At 56.9% G+C, this 22,828-nt stretch overlaps 1 protein-coding gene across 1 annotated transcript; it reads left to right on the top strand.

Annotated features, from left to right (window-relative positions):
* The first annotated feature begins 12,746 nt into the window (after window positions 1–12,746).
* On the top strand, window positions 12,747–15,599 carry EDN2 (endothelin 2). The gene is made up of 4 exons (XM_038758445.1): window positions 12,747–12,816; window positions 13,323–13,467; window positions 13,641–13,760; window positions 14,756–15,599. Exons 1-4 carry the CDS (start codon window positions 12,747–12,749, stop codon window positions 14,841–14,843), a joined length of 423 nt encoding a protein of 140 aa, XP_038614373.1. The 3' UTR covers window positions 14,844–15,599.
* The last annotated feature ends 7,229 nt before the right edge of the window (window positions 15,600–22,828 follow it).

Here is a 22,828-nt window from a genome sequence, read left to right as displayed (position 1 = left end):
GACTAGGTAGGGTCTGCACAAGGGCTGCGAGGGCCTGCTCCTGGACCTGCATGGGCCTGTGTATGCAGGGGCTGGCTGTACCTGCAGCGGGGCTGGCTGGGCCTGGGCCGGGGCTGGTTGGGCCTGCGTAGGCCTGGGCTGCAAGGGCCTGCACCGGGGCTGGGTGGGCCTGAGCCGGGACAGGGTGGGCCTGCTCCGGGGCCGCGAAGAACGGGTCTGAACACTCAACCCCTTCCAACGCTTTCCTGCCCTGGCCTCGCGCCGACCTCCTCCACCCTAGGTGCCCGCTGCGGCGGCAGGGCCACCCCTCCCGGCACGTTTCCCTGCGATTCTCCGCGTCGCATTCCCCACCGCAGCCGCCCGTGGCCGAGCCCGTGTTTGTCTCCCGTCTCCTGCCTGGCCCGTCCGACGGGCTGTTCCCTTATAGGGGAAGGAAAGTGTCGCGCGCTCAGCCCCGATCGCTCACGCCCCAGCTCCCCTGCTCAATGGGCCAGATCTGGTTACGGAGCGGGGACGGCGGGGCATAGCCGGGCCGTGACTCACCCTTCGCCAACCGTGCTGGCGCCCGGCCCCCTCGGCACCATACAAGGCCGCGTCCCACAGCCCGCCGCCCTGCGACGTGGTCCGGGCCGCGCCACCACCACCGCCCCGTGGCTCTGCCCCAAGGCCCGGCCCCGCCCACCTTCACAACCCCAGCTCCGGGAGTCCCCCGATCTGGTCTGGGTTTGCCCGTGGGAACCAGCCGGCCACGCCTACCACCGCCGCTGCCCGCTTTTCTCTGCAGCCCATGTAAGGAGGGCACGTGGCCGGCCCAGGCCCCGGGCAGGGAGAGGGAGAGTATGGTCAACCCCTCAACCCCGCCCCTCCCCCTGCTGTCCTACCACTCAACCGTGCCTGGGGAGCAGGATGGGCCGGGCCCACGTGGGGGCACCAGGCGAGGCTCAGCGGCCGGGTGGGAGTCTCCTGGTGCAGGAGAGGGGGGCTTCTGGGCTTCAAGTGACCGTAGAGGGACGGAATGTGCCCTAGCCCTGCCTGCCCAGGCCTAGGGGCTCCCCCTTACCACCTTGACTTCTTGCTTAGGGAGGTTGTGGGGAGGACCCCAGCCCACTCCCAGACAGCCCACCCCTTCCTCAATCCACACTTATTCCCGACCCTGCCTCTGCCACACCCCCAGCCTCATCCCAGTCCCAGACCTACTGTTGCCCCACCTCCAGCCCTACCTCAAGACCCAGGCCCAGCCCCAGCCCCAGCCCTAGCCCCACCACCAGTCCCACTGTAAGATCCAGACTGTGAGCCATTTGTTGGGTAGAGACTGTTTCTGTATGTTGCCGACTTGTACTTCTCAAGCACGTAGTACAGTGCTCTGCACACAGTTAGCCCAATAAATATGATTGAATGAATGAATGAATGAATCCAGCCCCATCCTCTGGCACGGAGCCCCACACGTAGACCCAGCCTCATCCCGAGGATCCACCCCAAGACCCAACCCCAACCCCACCACCAGCCTCACCCCAGGACCCAGCCCCACCCACCTTGCTTGGGCCCAAACTCATTTCTTTCTGCACAAGTCTGGAAAACTTGTACGAAGAGAGGCTCAACCAGATGAAGCTATGGAGGCACCATAAGTGGTCACTTTGTTTCAACACTCAAGCCTTCCCTGTGCTCATATCATGAGCCCTCCTCAATCGATCAATCAGTAGTGTTCACTAGGCACCTATTGATTGCAAAGCACTGAACCTAGTAGACAGAGCAGAAGCCCGGGAGTCAGAAGGACCTGGATTCTAATCCCATTTGTCTCCTGTGTGACCTTGGGCGAGTCACTTAATTTCTCTGGGCTTCAATTCCCTCATCTGTAAAATGGGGATTAAGGCTGTGGGACCCATGTGGGACAGGGACCGTATCCAACCTGCTTAGCTTGTATCTACCCCGGTACTTAGTACAGTGCTCAGCATATAGTAAGAGCTGAATGAATTCCGTTAAAAACAAACAAGCAAAGAAAAAAAAACTAAGCGTTTGGGAAAGGATAGTGGAGTGAGTAGACCCGAACCCTGCACCCTGACCAAAACACTACCCTTCACTGCCAGCTGGTTCCCACGGGTTCTCAGCACCAGGGAGGACATAGGGGACCCCTCCAGTGAGACTGTCCCACCAGGCAGCTTGGACTTCCGACCCAGGAACATGAGTTGGAGTTCCCTCCAAAGAAGCTGGCATGGGGCAGTGGCCTGGCAGGGACAGAGCTGGCACACCCAGCTGTTCCACAGGCTGGCACATCCCTCAGAAGCCCCACCCTGCCTGCCCCACCAAGTGAGCAGCTGGCATCACAGTGGAGTCCAATCCAGCCAAGGGCAGTGGGCCATTTAAGATGCAGACACCCACTGCAGGCACAGCAGGACCGCTATCCCAACCCCAAAAATTCCTTCTTCTTCCCATCCCCACCCAACCCGGTCTACATGACCAGGCCACGATCCTGGCCCCTAGACACCACCCTCAGGAGGCCACAGAGGTCACTGAGGAACATAATAATAATAATAATAATGGCATTTTTAAGCGCTTCCTATGTGCAAAGCCCTGTTCTAAGCACTGGGAAGGATACAAGGTGATCAGATTGTCCCACGTGGGGCTCACAGTCTTCATCCCCATTTTACAGATGAGGTAAGCGAGGCCCAGAGAAGTTAAATGACTTGCCCAAAGTCACACAGCTGACAATTGGTGGAGCTGGGATTTGAACCCATGACCTCTGACTCCCAAGCCCGTGCTCTTTCCATTGAGCCACGCTGCTTCTCATGGCACAAGGGTGGGCCCTGAAGAGACTTGAGCCCCTTTTGACCCAACCAGTAGCCCTTGCTCTAGGTATCTGACCGGATGCTACTTGGCAGGGGGCATGGCCAGTCCCTCCCCCCTACCAGGCACATGCCTGCCTGCAGAGCTCCCAAAACCCCTTAATACAGCCCACTAAGACATACCAACAGGAAGTGGGAAAGCGCTGGTTATGCATGTGCACACGCACGCGCGTGAGCACACACACACACACACACACACACACACACACACACACACTTTCTCTCTCTCTCTCTCCCTATCTGGCACACACACACTCATGCTCACTTACAATTTGTGCTAAGTGCTGCAGTAGATACAAGGTTATCAGAAGGGATATAGTCCCTGTCTCTTGAGGAGCTCACAAACTATCTTATTGTCATTTTACAGATGAGGTAAGCGAGGCCCAGAGAAGTTAAGTGACTCGCCCAAAGTCACACAGCTGGCAATTGGTGGAGCTGGGATTTGAACCCATGACCTCTGACTCCCAAGCCCGTGCTCTTTCCATTGAGCCACGCTGCTTCTCATGGCACAAGGGTGGGCCCTGAAGAGACATGAGCACCTTTTGACCCAACCAGTAGCCCCTGCTCTAGGTATCTGGCCGGATGCTACTTGGTAGGGGGCATGGCCAGTCCCTCCCCCCGACCAGGCACATGCCTGCCCGCAGAGCTCCCAAAACCCCTTAATACAGCCCATGAAGACATACCAACAGGAAGTGGGAAAGCGCTGGTTATGCATGTGCACACGCGCGCGCGCGCGCACACACACACACACACACACACTCTCTTTCTCTCTCTCTCTCTCTCCCTATCTGGCACACCCACACTCATGCTCACTTACAATTTGGGCTAAGTGCTGAAGTAGATACAAGGTTATCAGAAGGGATATATTCTCTGTCTCTTGAGGAGCTCACAAACTATCTTATTGTCATTTTACAGATGAGCAACCTGAGACCCAGAGATGAAGTGACTTCACCCAAATCAAACAGCAGGGCAGTAGACCCCCAGCTCTTGACTCCCAGTCCTGTGCTCATTTGCACTAACAGTAGGAGCTCCTCTCTCCCTCCCCACAATTTACCTCATCCTAAATAAATTGTGGCATCTGTTAAGTGCTTACTACATGCCATGCACTGTTCTAAATTTTGGGGTAGACACTGGATAATTAGGTGCCACATGGGACTCACAGAGTAATGATAATAATAATAAATGGCATTTATTAAGCGCTTACTATGTGCAAAGCACCATTCTAAGCACTGGGGAGGTTACAAGGTGATCAAGTTGTCCCACGGGGGGCTCACAGTTTTCATCCCCATTTTACAGATGAGGTAACTGAGGCACAGAGAAGTTAAGTGGCTTGCCCAACGTCATACAGCTGACAATGTGCGGAACTGGGATTTAAAACCATGACCTCTGACTCCAAACCCTGTGCTCTTTCCACTGAGCCACGCTGCTTCTCTAAGTAAGTAGGAGGGAGAACAGATATCGAATCCCCATTTTGCAGATGAGGGAACTGAGGCCCAGAGAAGTTAAGTGATTTACCCGAGATCACACAAAACAGACAACTGGCAGAGGTGGGATTGGAACCCAGGTCCTCTAACTCCCAGGCCTGTGCATTTTCCATTAAACCACACTGCTTCCCAGGGCCCCATCCAGAGTCACTGCCCATCCTTGGACAAGCAGTGTGGCTCAGTGGAAAGAGCCCAGGCTTTGGAGTCAGAAGTCCTGGGTTCAAATCCTGGCTCCACCAACTGGGCAAGTCACTTAACTTCTCTGTGCCTCAGTTACCTCATCTGTAAAATGGGGATGAAGACTGTGAGCCCTCCGTGGGACAGCCTGATTACCTTGTAACCTCCCCAGCGCTTGGAACAGTGCTTTGCACATAGTAAGCGCTTAATAAATGCCATTATCAATCAATCAATCAATCGTATTTATTGAGCGCTTACTATGTGCAGAGCACTGTACTAAGCGCTTGGGAAGTACAAATTGGCAACATATAGAGACAGTCCCTACCCAACAGTGGGCTCGCAGTCTAAAAGACTGGGCTGTGATAAATGCTATCATTAGCATTATCCCTAGCTCCTGATGGGCGCTGTCTGAACCCTCTGGCAACTTGCTCTGTTCCTCGCCTGGCCGGCAAGGGGAGACTGCGTACACACCCCCACCCTCAGTGGGGCGGGGGCAGCTCTCCTGAGCGAGGGGGCAGTGGGCATGGAGACAGAGATAATAATAATAATAATAACAATAATAATAATAATAATAATAATAATAATAACATTTGTTAAGCGCTTTCTATGTGCAAAGCACTGTTCTAAGTGCTGGGGAGGATACAAGGTGATCAGATTGTCCCACGTGGGGCTTATAGCCTTAACCCCCATTTTACAGATGAGGGAACTGAGGCACAGAGAAGCTAAGTGACTTGCCAAAGGTCACACAGCTGACACTTGGCGGAGCTGGGATTTGAACCCATGACCTCTGACTCCATAGCCCATGTTCTTTCCATTGAGCCACGTTGCTTCTTCTTCACATGAAGCTGCACGGCGCACAGGGAGAGGGAATTCCTGGTTTTGGAAAAGGAAGAGTTGGGGGGAAAGAAAGGAGACTGCTGAGGAAGCTGAACACCAAATCCAGATGTGGGTTGGGTTCGAGCCCTCTCACGACTGTAAGCTCGTTGTCGGCAGGGAATGTCCACGGGGTCTGCTCCCCACACACCCCGCTCGCCCGACACCCCCCGCCCCCCCCCCCCGGTGTTGTACTGGACGAGGCGAGCCTTGAGAAGGGGCGAGAAGGGGCGAGCAGGGAGGGCAGGGCAGGCCAGGGGAGGAGAAGGGGGTAGCAGACAGAGAAGCAGCGTGGCTCAGTGGAAAGAGCACGAGCTTTGGAGTCAGAGGTCATGGGTTCAAATCCCGGCTCCACCAATTGTCAGCTGTGTGACTTTGGGCAAGTCACTTCACTTCTCTGGGCCTCAGTTTCCTCATCTGTAAAATGGGGATCAAGACTGTGAGCCCCAGGTGGGACAACCTGATCTCCTTGTATCCCCCCAGTGCTTAGAACAGTGCTTTGCACATAGTAAGCACTTAACAAATACCATCATCATGGAGCCTAGGAGCTCGGCTCCTCCAGCCTCTTCGCCTAGGGCTCTAGCTCTGGCCTGCTTTACTCGATGCGGCCAGCAGAGGGCGGACCTGCGCGCCCGCCCCCGGCCCTCCGGCCCCCGGCCCCCGACCCCCGGCCCCCCCGACCCCCGGCCCTCCGACCCCCGGCCCCCCGACCCCCGGCCCTCCGACCCCCGGTCCGCCCGAAGGTCTCCCGCAGCTCCCGGCCGCAAGGGCTCGCTGGCTCTTTCCTCCCTTCGTTTACCCAGGGCTCGTTCGAGGCCGAAAAGCTGAGAAATTCCCCGGGCCCTGCCAACTTGTACTTCCCAAGCGCTTAGTACAGTGCTCTGCACACAGTAAGTACTCAATAAATACGATTGATGATGATGATGCCCTCCCCCAGCGCACCCTTCCCGCCCCGCGGGCTCTTCTAGACTGTGAGCCCACTGTTGGGTAGGGACTGTCTCTATATGTTGCCAACTTGTACTTCCCAAGCGCTTAGTACAGTGCTCTGCACACAGTAAGCGCTCAATAAATACGACTGATTGATTGATTGATTCTCCTTTCCCTGAGCCCTTCCCTGCATTCCCCTGTCCCCCGGCGAGGACCAGGAAAAGAGCCCCTCGCCAGGGCCAGTGCCAGGGTCAGGGCTAGGGCCAGGCCAGCTTCAGACCGGGGAAGGGGTGCTCTCCCCCATACACACAGCCCGCTCCGTGTGACATCACTGCATTGCGCTGGGTGGGGGGCAGAGAGCGAGCGGGAACAGTAGCCCTGGGCACGCTGACCCTAGGAGGGATTGGGTAATTCCTGGGGTGAAAGTTAAAAGGACAAGGCCTGCAGCCCCATAGCACTTATGTACATCGTCCGTAAGCTCCCTGTGGGCAAGGGTCGTCTATGCCTGCTCTGTTGTACCCTCCCAAGCCCTTAGTACAGTGCTCTGCGCACAGTAAATGCTCAATAAATGCTACTGATTGATTGCTGAGAGTCGCTCCGCCGGACACTGGTCAGACCTGGAGGAGGGTCCCCGAGGAGGTCAGGGGATGGTGTGGGGACACCTCAGGCCTGGGCAGTCTCCACCCATCCTGAGCCTTGCTCCCAAGAGGCTCAGAGAAGGTTGGGAAGCAGTGTGGGTCAGTGGAAAGAGCCCGGGCTTGGGTGTCACAGGTCATGGGTTCTAATTCCGACTCTGCCACTTGTCAGCTGCGTGACTTTGGGCAAGTCACTTAACTTCTCTGTGCCTCGGTTACCTCCTCTGTAAAATGGAGATTAAGACTGTGAGCCCCATGTGGGACAGCCTGATCACCTTGTATCCTCCCCAGCGCTTAGAACAGTGCTTTGCACATAGTAAGCGCTTAACAGATGCCATCATTATTATATAGCTTTCCTATTGCCACACAGGAAACAAATCACACAAAGGGCCTGGGTGGCCAGACTCTCTCCCTTGACCTCTTGGTCTCCCCGACGTGTCTACTCTGCTCTGGCTCTGAGACCCCTCCTCCACCTGCTTGGGGTCCCACGGGGCTGGAAGAGGGCGGAGGGGACGCCTGGGACTCGCTCTCTCTCCTTCTGTTTTCATCCTCCAGGTTCTTGGGCCTTCAGGTGATTATGTCACTGCGGGCTCCCGCTCGGCGCCCGGCCCGCCCCCTGCCCCGCCCCGCCCCCGCCCCGCTCCCGCTCTTCGAGCCGTGCCGATCCTGCACGTTTGGCTTCCGCCCGAACAAAGCGCCGTGCCAATTCCACGCGGGTTAGTCATCCACGTCACGTAGCCCCAAGGAGCGAAAGGGCTGGGGGGCCCGGAGGGAATGGGGATCGGGAGGTTTGTTCTCTGTCTCCCCCTTTTAGACTGTGAGCCCACTGTTGGGTAGGGACTGTCTCTATATGTTGCCAATTTGTACTTCCCAAGCGCTTTAGTACAGTGCTCTGCACACAGTAAGCGCTCAATAAATACGATTGATTGATTGATTGATTGATTGAACAGGGCGTGAATGAGGGAGGACTGGGGGGCGGTGGGGGGAGGGGGGGATTTGTCCGGACAGTTCATCCTCCATCCCTGCCTTCCCTCATCAGCATGGAGTCGGGTGTCCTATCCCAGGGCTAAATGCATGAAGAGAGCGCGCTGGAGATGCTTGGTGGAGAGGGGAAGGGGACCATGATGGGATTGGGGAAGAAGGAAGCATTCCCCCAACCCCACCCCTACCCGTCCAGCCGTGGAGGAGAGGGTCACTAGACCCCCGAGGCTGGAGGTCACACCCATTACCACCGAACCTGTGAGGGCTGAGGCTGGTGCGGGGAGAGGGAGGGGATCCCTGGAACTCAGCTGTAGGGTGACACCCCCCCCCCCCACAACTCAATCTTTCAGGGATGAGGTCAGCGCAGCTGCGTCCGGAGCCCGCTCCTGTCCAGTCTCGCGTGCGTGACTCAGGCTGGGGACTCCCGCTAACACCTCTGCCCCCCGGGGTCCTGCCCACCCCTCCCTCGCCCCGGCCCCCCTCCGGGGTCCCCTGAGTCACTGAGCCCCTGGGATCCACCTCGTCTTGAAAGTGGCTGCCCTCCTCTCTCTGTTCCTCCTCGACCCCCAAACCCCACCCCAGCAGCACGCCAATGGGGCAAGGGACCTGGGCGAGGGAGGGAGGGTCTGGGCGCGGGGTCTTGAAGGCCTTTAAACCGATCCCCACCTAGTTAGGTCCATCAATCAATCCATCAATCGATTGCCTTTGTCGAGCACCTACCTGGTGCAGAGCACCATATCGAGCACTGGGGAAGATATGGTACTTTGACACGAACCCTGCCCTCGAGGAGCCTGCAACCTAGTGGGGAAGTAAGACCTTAAAAAAAAAAAGTACAAGCAGAAGGAAGGCAGAAAAGGGGCTGTCTCGAGTTAGTGCTTAAGTAATGGGGTTTCCAGGGACCCGAGGGCTGGTGGGCCTGAGTACCCAGGGCTCAGGCAGCCCACAAGGGCCATGGTGGTAGATGGGACATAAGATCTGGGAGATAAAACTCCTTGAGCAAATTGTCTTACATCCTCTGTCTCCACTTCCTCTCCTCCAATTCTCTCCTTGGCACCCTCCAATCTGGCTTGCGTCCCTTTCATTCCCCAGAAACCGCCCCATCAAAGGTCACAAATGGTCTCCTTCTTGCCAAATCCAATGGCCTCTACTCTATTCTAATCCTCCTCGACCTCCCATTTGCCTTTGACACTGTCAACATCCCCTTTTCCACCCAACCTCAGCTTCACTGACACCGGGGAGAACTCTCCCGTTTCTCCTCCATTCTCTCTGGCTGCTCATTCTCAGTCTCTTTCACGGGCTCCTCCTCTGCCTCCCACCCCCTAACTGTGGGAGTTCCTCAAGGTTCAGCTCTGGGTCCCCCTCTACTTTCCATCTATACCCACTCCCTTGGAGAACTCATTCACTCCCAAAGCTTCAACTACCATCTCTATGCAGAGGATTCCCAAATCTTCATCTTGCTGCTTTCCTACCACAACCCAGCCCGCACTCTTTGCTCCACTAATGCCAACCTACTCACTGTACCTCGATCTCATCTGTCTCACTGCCGACCTCTTGCCCAAATCCTGCCTCTGACCTGGAACTCCCTCCCTCCCTCTTCATAGCCTTATTGAAGCCACATCTCTTCCAAGAGGTCTTCCCTAAGCCCTCATTTCCTCTTCTTGCACTCCCCTCTGTGTCGCCCTTGCACTTGGATTTGCTCCCATTATTCACCTCTCCCTCAGCTTCACAGCACCTATGTACTGTACGCATCTGTAATTTATATTGATGTATATTTTATTATAAATATTTATTTGTGATTTTATATTTATTTATATAGTATATTATAAATATTTATTTCTGAATGTCTGTCTCCCCCTCTAAACTATAAGCTTGTTGTGGGCAGGGAATGTGTCTACCAACTTTGTTCCACTGTACTCTTCCAAGTGTTTAGTACAGTTCTTTGCACACAGTAAGCGCTCAATAAATATGATTCAGTCATTCACTCATTCACTCATTCATTCATTTCAGAAGGGCTCTGGCCTTTGAAGTCAGGTCTCAGGTCTCCTGTCCACCCAGCCAGAGCCTGAGCCCAGCCCCTTAAGGGAGAGGGTGGTGTCGAATTCCCAATTATATTCTCTTTCCCACCCTTTAGTTCAGTGTCCTGCACACAGTAAGCATTTAGTATGCACTTGGTCTTACCACTTCTATGAGCCCAGCCTCCCTCCCTACGTGGGTTACCCCAGAACGCTCTAGCACCAGAAGACTAACCAACCAAGGCCGAGGCTGTAGATCTGTTTCGACCTTTACCCTTTGTTCACCAAAGGCTAGGCAGGGGGGCCCAACCCTCCCCACTTTGCATGCTCTGCCCCTCCCTCATGTCCCAAACGGACTAGAGAACAGGAATCAAGTTGCAGGCTGAGCAGGTGGGGAGGGTGGGCAGCGGTGGGTGAGCAGGCGTGTGGATGGACTCTTTGGGGGGCTCAGGACCCTCTTGCTTTCCCAGCCAAGGGATTGTGTGGACTGTCCAGCCCTCCAGGGCCCCAAGCCCAGCTATGCTTTACTTCTCAACATTAATAATAATATTTGTAGAATTTGCTAAGTGCTTACTCTATGCCAAACACTGTATTAAGCTCTGGGGTAGACCTAAGATTATCAGGACCCAAGTGCCAACTATATTATATTACACCAAGTGGGGCATTCAAAAAACGAGAAGCCCTGCAGCCTCATGAAAAAATCATTAGAGTCAGAGGACCTGAGTTCTAATTCCAGCACTGCTATGAGACCCTGGAAAAGTCACTGAACTTCTCTGGGCATTAGGTTCCTCATCTGTAAAATCGGGATTCAATACCTACTACATCTGATAACTATGTCTGACCTAATTACCTCATATCTTCTCTAGAGTTTAGTGCAGTGCTCAACACACAGTATCTAACAAATACCACACTTATTATTAATAAAAAGGTGCCACTACTCTTATTGCTACTACTACAATCCCCTCATCAATCAATTAATAAATCAATGGTATTTATTGAGAGCTTGCTGGGTGCAGAACACTACAGTAAGAGCTTGAGAGAGTACAATACAACAGAGTGGGTAGACCCATTCCTTGTCCATAAATTGCTTCCAGTCTAAAGGGAAGTTCCCAGACATCATCCCTGTTCTTCCCCACCTCCTACTTGTCCTTCTCTTGATCATCTAAGCCACCTCCGGTGAGGGGAGATGTGGGAGTCTGGGGATCTGGGCTGATGCCAACCCCACCCCTGGCCCAGAACCAAACTGAACTAAGAACTTGGGACCCTCAGGGGTAGGTTATGATCTCAGCCGAGATCTGGGAAAGGGTAGGATTGGGGCTGAGATGAGGGACTGAGTCTCTCCCGGCCCTAAGAAGACTCACAGTTTTCTCGAGGAGAGTGAAATCCGTGGGCTTCAGCTGCCCAGGCCCAGGGAGCTGGAGGAAGATGAAAACAGGGAGAAGGTGGAAAACAAGGAAAAGGAGGAGGAGGAGGAGAACAAGGGAGCAGAGGGGCAAAAAAAGAGGAAGAAGAGAAGGGACAGTGTGGGGCAACTAAAGCTCCTGCTGCTGGGACATTCCCACTATGGGCACCCTGCAGCCTCTCTTGTGAAAGCTGGACTCTGATGGAAAATGGCTTGGGCCCTTAAAGAGAATTGGACAGGGAGATTAGCCCTGCTAACGTGAGTCTTCTGGTCAACTTAATCTTACCTCCCTGCCAGACCTATAGTTGCCTGAGGACAGGACTGTGTCCATCCTCTCTCCCCCTGGATCCATGCCTGTCCATCCCATCTCTCCCCAGACCCGTGGCCGACAGCGACTGATCCATGTCCATCCCATCCCCTTGCCGGACCCTCAGCTCCCCAAGGACAGGGCCATGTCCGGACCCGTGGCTGCCCAAGGACACGACCATGTCTGTCACATCTCCCCAGAACCATGGCTTCCCAAGGACAGGACCATGTCCATCCCTTCTCCCACCAAACACATGGCTGACTGAGCAGGACTGCATCCATTCTGTGTCACTCTAGTCAGGGCCAGATTCACTGCCTTTGGTCATCAAGCATGTCTGTATATTTCGTACCTGTGTCTGTGTGTCCCTGTCTGTAGCCGTGTCCTGCTTCTTTGTGTCCACATCCATGTGTTGGGGGACAAACAGCATGGCCTAGTGGCAGGAGCACGGGTTTGGGAGTCAGAGGTCGTGTGTTCTAATTCCAGTTTTGCCACTTGTCTGCTGTGTGACCTTGGGCACGTCCCTTAACTTCTCTGTGCCTCAGTTACCTCATCAGTAAAATAGGGATTGAGACTGTAAGCCCCACGCGGGACAACCTGATTACCTTGTATCTACCCCAGTGCTTCGAACAGTGCTTGGCATACAGTAAGCGCTTAACAAACACCACAGTTATTATCATTATGTCATATTCACACACGTTCTTGCAAACCACACACACACACACACACACACACACACACACACACACACATTTCTCCCAAGAAGAGGGATCAGGAAAGGGAAGAAAGGCAAACAGCCTGGCCTCCTGCCCAACCTGAGCTCAATCCCCCTGCCCAGCCTGAGGCGGGCCCCCTCACCTGCGGCAGCCACACCGACCTTCCGCGCCCTCTCCGTGCCCGCTCCCCGGTGGGGCACCGGACAGGGTGCCAAGACCTGGGCCCGGCGGGGTGGGCGGGGAGTTGGCAGGGCGCTGGGGCGGGGCGGGGCTGGGACTCCCTGTCTGGCCCGGCACGGCGGGGGCGGAGCCCCGATCCTCGGCCTTAAGAGGAGGCCGGCGGCCCCACCACCGGCACACAGCTTCCCTGCCGCCGCCCGGGACCGGCGGCCACCATGGTCCGCCTGCGGCTGCTCCGGGCCAGCTGCTCCGCCGCCCTCGCGCTGCTCTTGGTCCTGCAAGAAGGTGAGGGCCGGTCCCGGGCCCCCGGACCCCGGCTCCCAGCCCCGACCCCCGGATCCGGGGACGGCCCCTTCTTCAGTCCCCCGAGCCCCAAGCCGAGCTACCTCCCTGCCCCCTTGCTCTGGGACGGAGCGGGGCCGATGGGGCGATGGGGCGGCGGGTCAGACCCCTCCCCTTCCCCATCCCCCGCCGCTGCAGCCGTGCCCTCGGGACCTGGCACCGCACGGCTGGTTGACAGCCCTGGTGGGCGGGACGCAGCAGTGTCGGGGAGGCGGTGGCGCTGACGGCGACTGCGGGCTCCTCCCTCCCCCGGAGCCCCCCGCCGGGCTGGGGAAAGTTGGCGGGGGGAGCTAACCCCCATTTCCCAGTTCCCGCGGGGAGGCGGCGGCGGCGGCGGCCCCTGCGGCGTGGACTTTCAGGCTCCGACGGGTGCCAGAGCCGACAGTGCGGGGCGTGGGGTGGCTGCGGGCGGAGTGGGCTCTGATGGTGGGTCCGCCTGTCCCGCACAGCGAGGACCCTCCCCTCCCCCAAGCCTGGCCTGGCGGCGGCGGGCGACCAACACGTGAGGACCAGGAGATGCTCCTGCCACAGCTTCCTGGACAAGGAGTGCGTCTACTTCTGCCACCTGGACATCATCTGGGTCAACACGCCGGGGTGAGGAGCCGGGGCCGGCGGGCCGGAGGGCTCGGCCGGGCTGGCGGGGCGCTTGGCCGGGCCGCGGGGAGGGTCGCCCCTACCCCGGCGCGCAGGGCGATCCTCACGGCTCCCTGTCTCCCGCTCTCCTCCCGCTCTCCTCCCGCTCTCCTCCCGCTCCTGGACCCCATTAGGCTGATTCCGCCCTACGGCCTGGGAAACCGGCCAAAGCGCAGCCGCAGATCGCCGGCCAGGTGCGCGTGCGCCGCCTCCCGGGATCGCACCTGCACCATCTTCTGCCGGGCCTCGCCGCGGTACGACCCACCGACATCCCCCTGGGTCCAGGAGCCCCCTCCCCCCCGCCCCCCTTACCCTAACTCTCCCCTGAGGGGGATCGGAGCTGGGGATTTACGGGGAGGCAGGGGGATTGGACAGAGACCCATGGAGGAGCTGTCCGCGCTGGGTACCCGGGGAGAGAGTCAGGGATGGAGAGGGAAGAGTCAGGGGGGCTTGGAGGGTCCGTGCTGGGTCACCTGGATGAAGTCATGGGGGGAGAGGAAAGAGTCGGAGTTGTTGGTTGGTCCGTGTTGAGTCACTGGGGGAAAGAGTCAGAGGTGGAGAGAGAGAAGAGTCAGGGCTGTTGGATGGCCCGTGCGGGTTCACTGGGGCAGAGTCAGGGGTGGAGAAGAGGGAATCAGAGAGGTTGGTCTATACTGGGTCGCTGGGGGAATGGTTGACGATATAGAAGGGAAGGTCAGGGGTGCTGGTTGGACCACACTGGGTCACTGGGGGAGTCGGGGATAGGGGTGAGAGGTGTTGGATGATCCACGCTAGGTTACTGGGGGAGGCTCAAGGAAGAGGGGAAGGGGGAGTCAGAGTGGTTGGTCCAGGGGTTGGTTCTCTCTGGGGGCAAGAGTCGGGGCTCTTGGATGGTCCAGGCTGGGTCACTGAGGGAGCGACAGAGATGGAAAAGGAAGAGTCAGGGGTGTTGGGTGGCCCGTGCTGGGTCACTGGGAGAAGAGTCAGGGATGTAGAAAGACCCATCCCTCACCTTGCGAGTGGGTGTCCAGCATACAGTCCCTTCCAGCATCCTGGTGTCCCTGATGGAAACAGAATCCTGGGGTGGAAGAGTGGTGGAATTGGCCGGGGTCTTGGGCTCTGACCATGTGGATGGGGCAGAGCCAAGCGACTCCTGATCGTGCGTGGTTGTTGGGGCAGAGACCCCCAACCCGCCTTTGTCCTGGGTTGTGGAGGAGGGGCCCCTGAGGCCTCTAGACAAGGGCTGAGCCTCTCTCTGCCCGGTTTACAGAGACATCGCCTGGAGGAGCCGCCCGGCCCCTGCAGTACCCCCGCGCCCGGCCCCCAGCTGGCCCCTGCCCTGGCGGAGGAAGCGCTGAGAGGGTCCCGCTGCCCTCAGAAGAAACCGGTGCAGAGGCCCCGTGGGTCCAAGCCGCGGCCAGAGAGAGGGGAGAGGTGGTCCCCAGGCGGACCTGGTGAGGCCAGATCAGGCACTGAGGTGGCGGCACTACTACCCCCGAGCCCTGGCCACCGTGTGTCCAATGCTGGTTTGGGCTGTGCTCTGCTGGACAAGTGGATGCAGAAGGGAGGGAGGAACAGGTGAAAAGATGGACTGTTGGTCTCCTTGTCTCCTGGAAGGCCGGTGACAGCCCCTCGCCAGGCCCTAGGGGAGATGGCTTGGGGCTGAGGAGGCGGCCTCGCAGGGCTACAGCGGCGGAGTGGGACTGGCCTTAAAGGGCTACAGCGGCAGAGGGGGACCGGACTCACAGGGCTATAGCAGTGGAGAGGGCCCGGTTTCGGAGGAAGGAGCAGCCGGCATCTCAGATGCGAAGATCAAGAACCACTTCAGAACTCGCTATTAACCTCCCCCTGGACCCTGTCTCCTTCCCCATTTCCAGACTTGGGGAAGGCTGGAGGAGCTGCTAGGCTCAGATTAAGGCCCAGGACAGACCCAGCAGGCAGCAGACCGTCCTCCCTTTTCCCCCCAACTTGCCCCCACAGTGTCCATCTGTCCATCCGAAGCAGTGGGTCTGTCCGGGGGAGGGAGACGGGGAAACTGCCTCGAACCGGTATTTATTTGTAACGTTTTTGTCTTTTGTATACTGCAGGACTTTCCCTGCAAAGGCCGATTTATAATAAACGTGAAAATGTCACTCCCCCTCGTCCGACAAGCAAAGGGGAAGATGGGGAGCTTTGGGAGCGGAGGGAAGAGAAGAGCCTGGGGCTCAGACACACTGATCACATCAGGCCCCACTTTGGCCTATCTATTTTCCCAGCGAGAGTCAGGGGTTATTGGGAGGTCCATGCTAGGTCACTGGAGGAGACTCAAAGATGGAGAGGGGAAGTCAGGAGTTGTTGGATGGTCCATGCTGAGTCACTGAGGAGAGTCGGGGATGGAGAGGAGAGAGTCAGGGGAGTTAGTCCGTCGTAGGTCATTGGGGAGGATCAAGGATGGAGAGGGAAGAGTCAGGGGTTTAGGATGGTCCATGCTGGGTCACTGGGGGAGAGTCACCATCCCCTCATTCACCATGAGAGTGAATGTCTAGGAGCACTCTTTGAACAGGAGAAACACCATAGCTGGTTGTAGTCTATCCATTCCAGAAAACACACACGTACATACCCGTGTGCACACACACATACGCACACATACACACACACGAGTGCACACACACATTCGCAAACACACACGTACGCACAGACACATGCGCATGCACCCAACACCCATGAGAGCCAGCCCTCGCCCTGCCTCTTTTCTGGCCCCCGCCCCAGCCTGGCAGCGCTCAGTGGTGAGAGGGAGCCACCGCCAACTCTTATGCTCCCCAGCCTCCCCAACGAAAGCGGAGTCGTGCTAATTAACGTGGCACGTGTGCTCCCTGGGGCTGCGGGAAGGAGGCGGGGGCGGGAGACCAGCATTGGGGGTCGGAGGAGGGGAGCGAGGCCTGGGACCTGGAGAGTGGGAAATCAGGGCCAGGAACAGGGAAGCGGAGCAAAGATCGGACCCAGACACAATCATGCTCCCCGAATCACCTAAGAAGAAGCCAGCCCACTCCCTGCTTCGTCTCCCCACCGCCCTTGAAAAGGCAACACCCCCGAGTCTCCCCTCTCCAACCCAGACTCTCCCCCCGTGACCCAACATGGACCATCCCACACTCCTGACTCTCCTCTCTCCAACATGCAATCAGTCATATTCACTGAATGCTTACTGTGTGTAGAGCACTGTATTAAGCGCTTGGGAGCATACAACATAGCAAAGTTGGCAGACACGTTCCCTGCCCACAACAAGCTTACAATATAGAGGGGGTGACAGGCACTAATATAAATAAATAAATTACGGCTATGTACCTAAGTGCTGTGGGACCTAGAGAGAGGTGAATAAAGGGTGAAAACCTAAGTGCAAGGGTGAAGCAGAAGAGAGTGGAGAAGAGGAAATGAGGGCTTTCCATCCCCGAATCTCTCTCCCAGTGACCTAGCACAGAAGCTCCATCAGTGGTTCCTCTTTGAGCCTTGCTGCATTCTCCGGGAGACTCACCACCCACCCACTGGACTTTTGCCCTGCCTTTGGGGCACAGGACCAACTGCAGAGTCACACTTCCTGGGGCCGGCATTAGTTCCCTTACTTCATACAGAATCCAGACTGAGCCATTCCTCTCTCTGGCCTTCCTCCTGCTTCCACTATTTGAAAATATTTGGGCTCCATCTTCCCTACTAGCCTTCAAGGGCTGGGATCATGTCTTTCACTCCCCTCGCACCCTCTCAAGGACTCAAAACAGCGCTCAGGACACAATAAATACGATGGACGGATCGATGGATGGATGGATCGGTGGACCGAGTGATGGATGGATTGGTGAATGGTTATTGAGTTTGGAGGAGGGACTAAAAAAGCAGGTTGAGGGCAGTTCCATGCATGGATTCAACGAGTGGGTATCTTGAGAGGGGCACCTTGCCCTGCAGCCTGACCCGGGACACCCTGCACAGATCATCTTCCTGAGCATCCCTCCGTCCACGTCTCCTCTCCTCAAAACCCTCCGCTGGTTTCCTGTGTCTCTGCATCCAAACGAACCTCCTCACAATCAGTTTCAAGGCTCTCCGCCATCTGGTCCCACGTTGCCTATCTGTTCTCTTTATTCACTATCTCCAACTTCCTGTCTTTGTTGCTCCCAAGCCAACCTTCTTAGATAGACTTTACTCTTGACTCTCCTGCCTCTGTCCCCCCCAGCTCAGAATTCCCTTCCTCCTTCCCTCCCTCCCTAGAGTTCTCTCCATATTCAAAGCCCTTGTAGAAGCAGCCTGGCCTAGTGGAAAGAGCCAGGGCCTGGGAGTAATTGGTCCTGGATTCGAATCCCAGCTCCACCACTTGCCTGCTGACCATAGGCAAGTCATTTCACTTCTCTGTGCCTCAGTTTCCTCATCTGTAAAATACCGGTTCTCCATCCTACTTAGACTTTGAGTCCCATGCGGAACAGGGCCTGCATCCAATCTGATTAACTTTTGTCTACTCGAGCCCCTAAAATGATGTTTGACACATAGTAAGTACTTAATGATGATGATGATGGTATTTGTTAAGTGCTTACTATGTGCCAGGCACTGTACTAAGTGCTGGGGTGGATATAAGGAGAAGCAGAGTGGCTCAGTGGAAAGAGCCCGGGCTTTGGAGTCAGAGGTCATGGGTTCAAATCCCGGCTCCTCCACTTGTCAGCTGTGTGACTTTGGGCAACTCACTTCACTTCTCTGTGCCTCAGTGACCTCATCTGTAAAATGGGGATTAAGACTGTGAGCCCCCCGTGGGACAACCTGGTCACCTTGTAACCTTCCCAGCGCTTAGAACAGTGCTTTGCATGTAGTAAGTGCTTAACAAATGCCACCATTAATTAATTAATTAATTAATTAATATAAGCAGATTAACAAATACTATAAAAAACTGCACCTCCTCCAACAAGCTTTCTCCAATTATTTGGTCTGTGCTGGGTCAATGGGGGGAAGTTGGGAATTGAGAGGAGAGTGTCACTGGGATTTTTTTATGGTATTAAGCACTTACTTTGTGCCAGGCACTGTTCTAAGCATTGGGGTAGATACAAGCTAATCATCTTGGACACAGTCCCTGTCCCACATGGGGCTCATAGTCATAGTCTTAATCTCCATTAATCTCCAACTGAGGCACAGAGAAGTGAAGTGACTTGCCCAAGATCATACAGCACACAAATGGCAGAGCTGGGATTAGAACTCAGGTCCTTCTGACTCGGCCTGTGCTCTATCCACTAGGTCATGCTGCCATGCAGGCTCAGGATGAACTAACAATAAAGAAATGGCACGAAAATTGAGACCACACCTACAAACAGGCATCGCTGCAATTAACTACACACGCACAAAACTGACCCTGCTAGAACTGAATACACCGTACACAACAGGCATCTCTACAGGGAAGTGCACGCCTATGCACCAAACAACGCTACAATTAAATACACACCTACACAACAGGAACCGCTACAATTGCCCAAGTGCTAACGATGGCTGTTGGGTAGGCAGACCCTGAGTGCTGGGAATTAATCAGGGAAGGCTTCCGGGAAGAGGTGGGAGAAAACCGATTCTTTCACACTCGATAAAAACCATTGATTGATTGATTTCGTGACCGACCCCTGTCCCTTTTGGAGGAAACAGCACGACGCCTTCCCCCTCAACCCCAAGTGATCCTCACCTCCAGCCCAGACGGCTTTATCCTCCGGCTCAAACTTCTCCTTCTCTTCGTTTCTGCCCCCGGGCGGAGAGAACCCTTCCGGGTTTCTCCCCTCCTTAAAACTATTTTCCCCGCCGTCTCCCTGAGGGTTTCTGTTCCCCTTCCTCTCGAAGGGCCTCCCTCCTCCCCGTAAAATACACACACACAAGCACACATATAAAAGCAGCACCCCGTGACCTCGCGGCGTCCTTACTGTAATCTGTATCACCAGGAGAAGAGGCCTTCCGTTCGGAGTGGACGCGGCCGACAGGGAGACCGCGATGGGGAGACCGCCCTTCCTTGTGACTGGGACCATCAGGGAAAGAGAAATCCTTTGCTCACCGCGGCCACGCAGACCCAGTCGGGCAAGCGTCACTCAGGCACAGGGCGACTGGCGGGGAGGTGGTTTTGGCGGTCGCCAGGATGGCTTGCAAGGAGCCATCCCCATCTCTGTGGCATGGGCTCCTCCCTGCTCCCCTTGGGCCCAGTGGTCCGCGCTCCGAGAAGGCTGGCGGGGCCTAGGGGCGCTGCCTGGGTCCCGGACAGGATGGCTCTGAGAGACGTGGGTGGCAGCAGGGGCAGCAGCCGGGGCAGCACCAGTAATAGACCCCCTGGACCTCACCCACTGGCCAGCGATCATTGAGTGTGAGGCCCATTCATTCATTCAGTTGTATTTATTCAGCGCTTACTGTGTGCAGAGCACTGTACTAGGCGCTTGGGAAGTACAAGTTGGCAACATATACAGACGGTCCCTACCCAACAGCGGGCTCACAGGGAGAGACAGGCAACAAAACAAAACATATTAACAAAATAAAATAAATAGAATAGTAAATATGTACAAGTAAAATAAATAGAGTAATAAATCTGTACAAACATATATACAGGTGCTGTGGGGAGGGGAAGGAGGTAGGGCGGGGGGGAGTGGCCTAGGGAGGGCTGGGCCTTCTTTTCCACTCCCTTGCGAAAATCAGGGGGAAACCCTCAAAGAACAAAAGCAGCAACACTAACCCCAGCCCAGCCCAGTATTCCCTCTGCGCAACTCGGCAGAGGCCGGGAACCCAGCGGGGGCCCCAGGGCAGGGCCGTGCGACGCTGGACCACTGTTGGGGTCCAGAGGAGGTGCGGGGGTCCCAGAGACTTTCTTGGAGAACTCATTCACTCCCATGGTTTCAACTACCAACTCTTTGAGGATGTGGGTGTGTGCGCGCGCTTGTATGTATACGGGTGTGCGTATACACATGTCTACGTGCACGCAAGTGCCTGGGAGAGCGAGCCAGCGGCTGTGGACGAGCGCTTATGGGCGGGAGGGTCCTCGGCGCGTACCTGCGGCTCGGCCTGGCCTTAACGGGTGGATTAAGGGCGGCGGGGCGCGACTTCTTCGGGGCCCCGCGGGGATCGAGGCGGGTACACACGAGACGGGGAAGGGCCCCTTAGATTCGGGGGGAAGACGAGGGTTCCGGCTGGAAGCCGCCCTGGGCAGAGAGGGTGCCCCAAATCAGCATGGCCTCCCACCCCGCGCCACACTCACAGTCACACTCATCCAGGAGTGCGAGTGCGCGCACACATGCTCACAGTGACACACACACATACACGCTCACAGTGACACTTGTGGGGCAGGGGGCACACACACACACACACACACACACACACACACTCCCAATGACACTGTGGGGCAGGGGGCGCACACACACACACACACACACACACACACACACACACTCCCAATGACACTGTGGGGCAGGGGGCCCTGACACCCAGCTTCTCCCCGCCGGGTTCTGCGACCCCGAAACGAATCTGGACTTTCCTGCAGCCCCGGGCCCGGCCCCTCCGTCCAGAGGCCGAACAAAACGTCTCTGTGGGCTCCGCCTCACCCACGTCCATCCCAAAAACCGGGAAACTGAGGCTGAAACCAGAGCTCCGCCGTCCGCTACGTCTCGACAGGCGGACAGCGACGTTGGAGAGTCCAGGAAAATCTCTACTCCACTGCCGAGTCGGCTCAGATAGGGGGAGTAACCGAAGCAATAAACTGAGCCGAGGTGGTCCTCTCGAGAAAATACACTCCTCCTCAGTTCAGCTACTCTTGCCAGCCCCAGCCCTAGCTCTGGTTTCACTGAGGGCTAAGGACCCTGATAGGGTCGCTCTAGTCCCAAAGAAATGCTGAACGAACCAGAGGCGCCTGGTGGCCAAGCGGTCACCACAGTGGAGTCAAGCCATGTGTGGCCTCTCTTCCAGTAGACTGGCAGAGCCTCGAGGGCAGGACGGCCTCTCCTTCCCCTAGCATCCAGTGTGTGTGTGTGTGTGTGTGTGTGTGTGTGTGTGTGTGTGTGTGTGTGTGTGTGTGTGTGTGTGTGTGTGTGTGTGTGTGTGTCCTATCCCTTCAACAAACTGGCAACGCCTCTAGGGCACGAATCGTGTCTCCTCCTTCCCGTCCCTTCCCCAGCACAGTGAGTGTGTGGGGGGGGGGGAGGGGGGGGGTGTTATCCCCCACCCCTTTAACTCCCCCTTTAGTGTCCCCCCCACACACACACTCCACATTCCTGAACTAATTATCCGCTTGGGACTCTGCCAGCCCCGAGCCGCAACACAAGTAGCTGCACGGCAGCCCCCCACCCTCCTCCCCACTACGATCCGGCGCTGAGGGATCCTGCGCTGATCTCACTCGGATAAGCTCCCGGGTCCTCCAACCCCGCGACCCCGACGGGCCCGGGCCCGGTCTCGACCGGAACAATGGATCGAATCCGGATCCCCCATCTCAGCCGGTCCCGACTCCCCGGGGCCCGCTCCTCGGTCCCTCCGGCCCCCGCACGCCTCCGCGAGCGCGGGTCTCCCAGCCGGGTCCGCGGGGTCGGACCTTGGGCAGGGGACTGGGCTTTAGCCTGGGCCCGCTAGTCCGGGGAAACTCAGCCCGGGGCCCCCGCGGACCCCGGGGGCCTCTCAGCCTCCCGCTCGCCCGCACATCACCCGCCCGCAGTGGAAGCGGGACGCGGAATGGCGAAGGGCGCTAGGGGAGCGCACCCTGGGGCCCCCGCCCCTCTCCCCTCCCACCCCCCGGGGTTGTTTATTAATTGATTCGGAGTTTTGGCTCTCGCTCGGCCCGAAATTGCGAAACGGGCGCGGAGCCAGCGCTGCGGGGCCAGGTGCCCATCAGGGCTCGTTGTCTCGTGGACCCCGACGTCCCGGTTCCCAGCCCCCCACCCCTCCTGCCCGCCCAGCCCCGGGACCGGAGGGTGGAGGGGAAACCCGCCTCCCCCCATTTGGAAAACGCGCCTTCAACTTTCCTCACCCGTCCTCCCTCCTCGCCTCCCATTCTCTCCTTCACAGAGGCTGCGGACATTGTTTTCATTAACTTCATCACAGACACATTCGCACCCACACGCAGATACACATGTACACACATGCACAATACACACACGGGCAGAGACACGCACACACAAATGCACACCCACACACCCGCAAAGAACCAAAGAACCGACGACACCAAGCCCCATAGGAGAGCTGGAAGGCTAGAAGGAAGGCAGGCAGGAAGGCCTGGGCAACAATAGCCTGTGGTCCCTAGGGAGACAGGAGCCGTCCCTAATGGGAGTTCGGTTGAATTATCTAATCAGATGTCTTCCTGGAGGTGGATTTTTGGTAGGGTTTTGGTGGGATGGGTGGA

The sequence above is a fragment of the Tachyglossus aculeatus genome, chromosome 16, assembly GCF_015852505.1.
Source record: "Tachyglossus aculeatus isolate mTacAcu1 chromosome 16, mTacAcu1.pri, whole genome shotgun sequence".
NCBI classification, from domain to species: domain Eukaryota; kingdom Metazoa; phylum Chordata; class Mammalia; order Monotremata; family Tachyglossidae; genus Tachyglossus; species Tachyglossus aculeatus.
Note: the sequence above shows the minus strand (reverse complement) of the source record. Positions and strands in the feature narration are given on the sequence as shown.